Source organism: Piliocolobus tephrosceles, chromosome 1 (genome assembly GCF_002776525.5).
Source record: "Piliocolobus tephrosceles isolate RC106 chromosome 1, ASM277652v3, whole genome shotgun sequence".
Taxonomy (NCBI): Eukaryota; Metazoa; Chordata; class Mammalia; order Primates; family Cercopithecidae; genus Piliocolobus; species Piliocolobus tephrosceles.
In genome coordinates this window covers 218074780-218076285 of record NC_045434.1, presented here as the reverse complement: position 1 = coordinate 218076285, position 1506 = coordinate 218074780, and the positions used below count along the sequence as shown (strand labels likewise).

Below are 1506 nucleotides of genomic sequence, written 5' to 3'. Positions count from 1 at the left end.
CATGCCACGCCACACCCCGTCATGCCACACCATGCCACGCCACACCCTGTCATGCCACACCATGCCACGTCACACCCTGTCATGCCACAACATGCCACTCCACACCCTGTCATGCCACAACATGCCACACCACACCCTGTCATGCCACAACATGCCACTCCACACCCTGTCATGCCACACCATACCACGCTGCATCATTAGCACAAGGAGGGTGCTGTGGAGGCCCCTGCAGTGGGCATCCTGTCCCAGTGCTGCCCTGCGTGGTCGGCCCCTGCACCCTCAGTCCACCCCTCTCTGTGGCACAATTGCTAATGCTGCTCTGCACTCCCTATGTTTTTCTGCATCTCCTTGAGGTCCTGGCGACTGGCCATGTTCCCGTGCATTTCCCAGCCTGCTCCCTGTAGCGGAGCTAACTGATCCTGATACTCTTCACTGCAAGTGCAACGACCAGGCGCTTCCGTGCACCACTCCCCGCCTGACCAGGGTGGGACGGCTGTGCCTGCCTGACTTTGTTAGCTCATCTTCTTTTTTGAGACGGAGTCTCACTCTGTTGTTCAGGCTGGAGTGCAGTGATGCAATCTCAGCTCACTGCAACCTCTGCCTTCCAGGTTCAAGCGATCCTTCTGCCTCAGCCTCCCAAGTAGCTGGGATTACAGGCATGTGCCACCATGCCCCGCTAATTTTTTGTATTTCTAGTAGAAACGGGGTTTCACCACGTTGGTCAGGCTGGTCTCAAAATCCTGACCTCAAGTGATCCGCCCACCTTGGCCTCCCAGAGTGCGGGGATTACAAATGTGAGCTACCACACCCAGTCCGTTATCTCATCTAAGTCTCACCCAGCCTGGGGGCTGGCGTGGTTCCCTCTATTTCACAGGTCAGAGTCTCCCAGGATGGGACAGCCCAGCAGTGGCTGAGAGGCCATGTGAACTCAGACCCTCTGACCACAGGACTGGGCTTGGGCAGGGTCTCAGAGGGCCTTGGAGTGGGATGGATCGAGACTCAGTGCGGGTTTTGGGGCACTGTGCACCAGGCTTAGCGATGTTCCTTGGTTCCTCAAGGTGAGCTCCTACCCCTCCTTGGTGGGTGCGGAGGCTCAGGAGGAATTCCTTCGGGTCCTCGGCTCCATGTGCCAGAAGCTCCGGTCTGTGCAGTACAATGGCAGCTACTTTGACAGAGGAGCCAAGGGCGGCAGCCGTCTCTGCACACCGGAAGGCTGGTTCTCCTGCCAGGTGAGCTGTGTGCCCTTTATCCTGGGGCCACACGACTGGCCTGTGGAGCGCAGCCCACCTGGGGCGAGGTGGGCGGGGACCTTCAGCCCTTGGCCTGCCTGGGCAAAGCCTTGTGAAGAGGTGCAGCCCTCACATTCCCAGGGAGGGTAGCGGTGTCTCAGCCAGTGCCTATGAAGCTGCAGTGCACACAGGAGTCCCTGGGGAGCTTGCAGAAGGCTGCAGGGCCCCGCCCCAGGGCTTGTCTCGGTAGGGCCGGGCGGTGTCTCAGTCAGCCCCG

General features: G+C 59.6%; 1 protein-coding gene across 5 annotated transcripts in view; it reads left to right on the top strand.

The window, feature by feature from the left end:
• DFFB (DNA fragmentation factor subunit beta) overlaps positions 1-1506 on the top strand; it is a 29060-nt gene that overhangs the window by 13183 nt on the left and 14371 nt on the right. For all 5 annotated transcript variants that reach the window (XM_026457471.2, XM_026457470.2, XM_026457472.2 and 2 more), the window contains one exon: positions 1059-1229. In XM_026457471.2, the coding sequence (XP_026313256.1) occupies positions 1059-1229 (171 nt within the window). The remainder of the gene's footprint in view (positions 1-1058; positions 1230-1506) is intronic.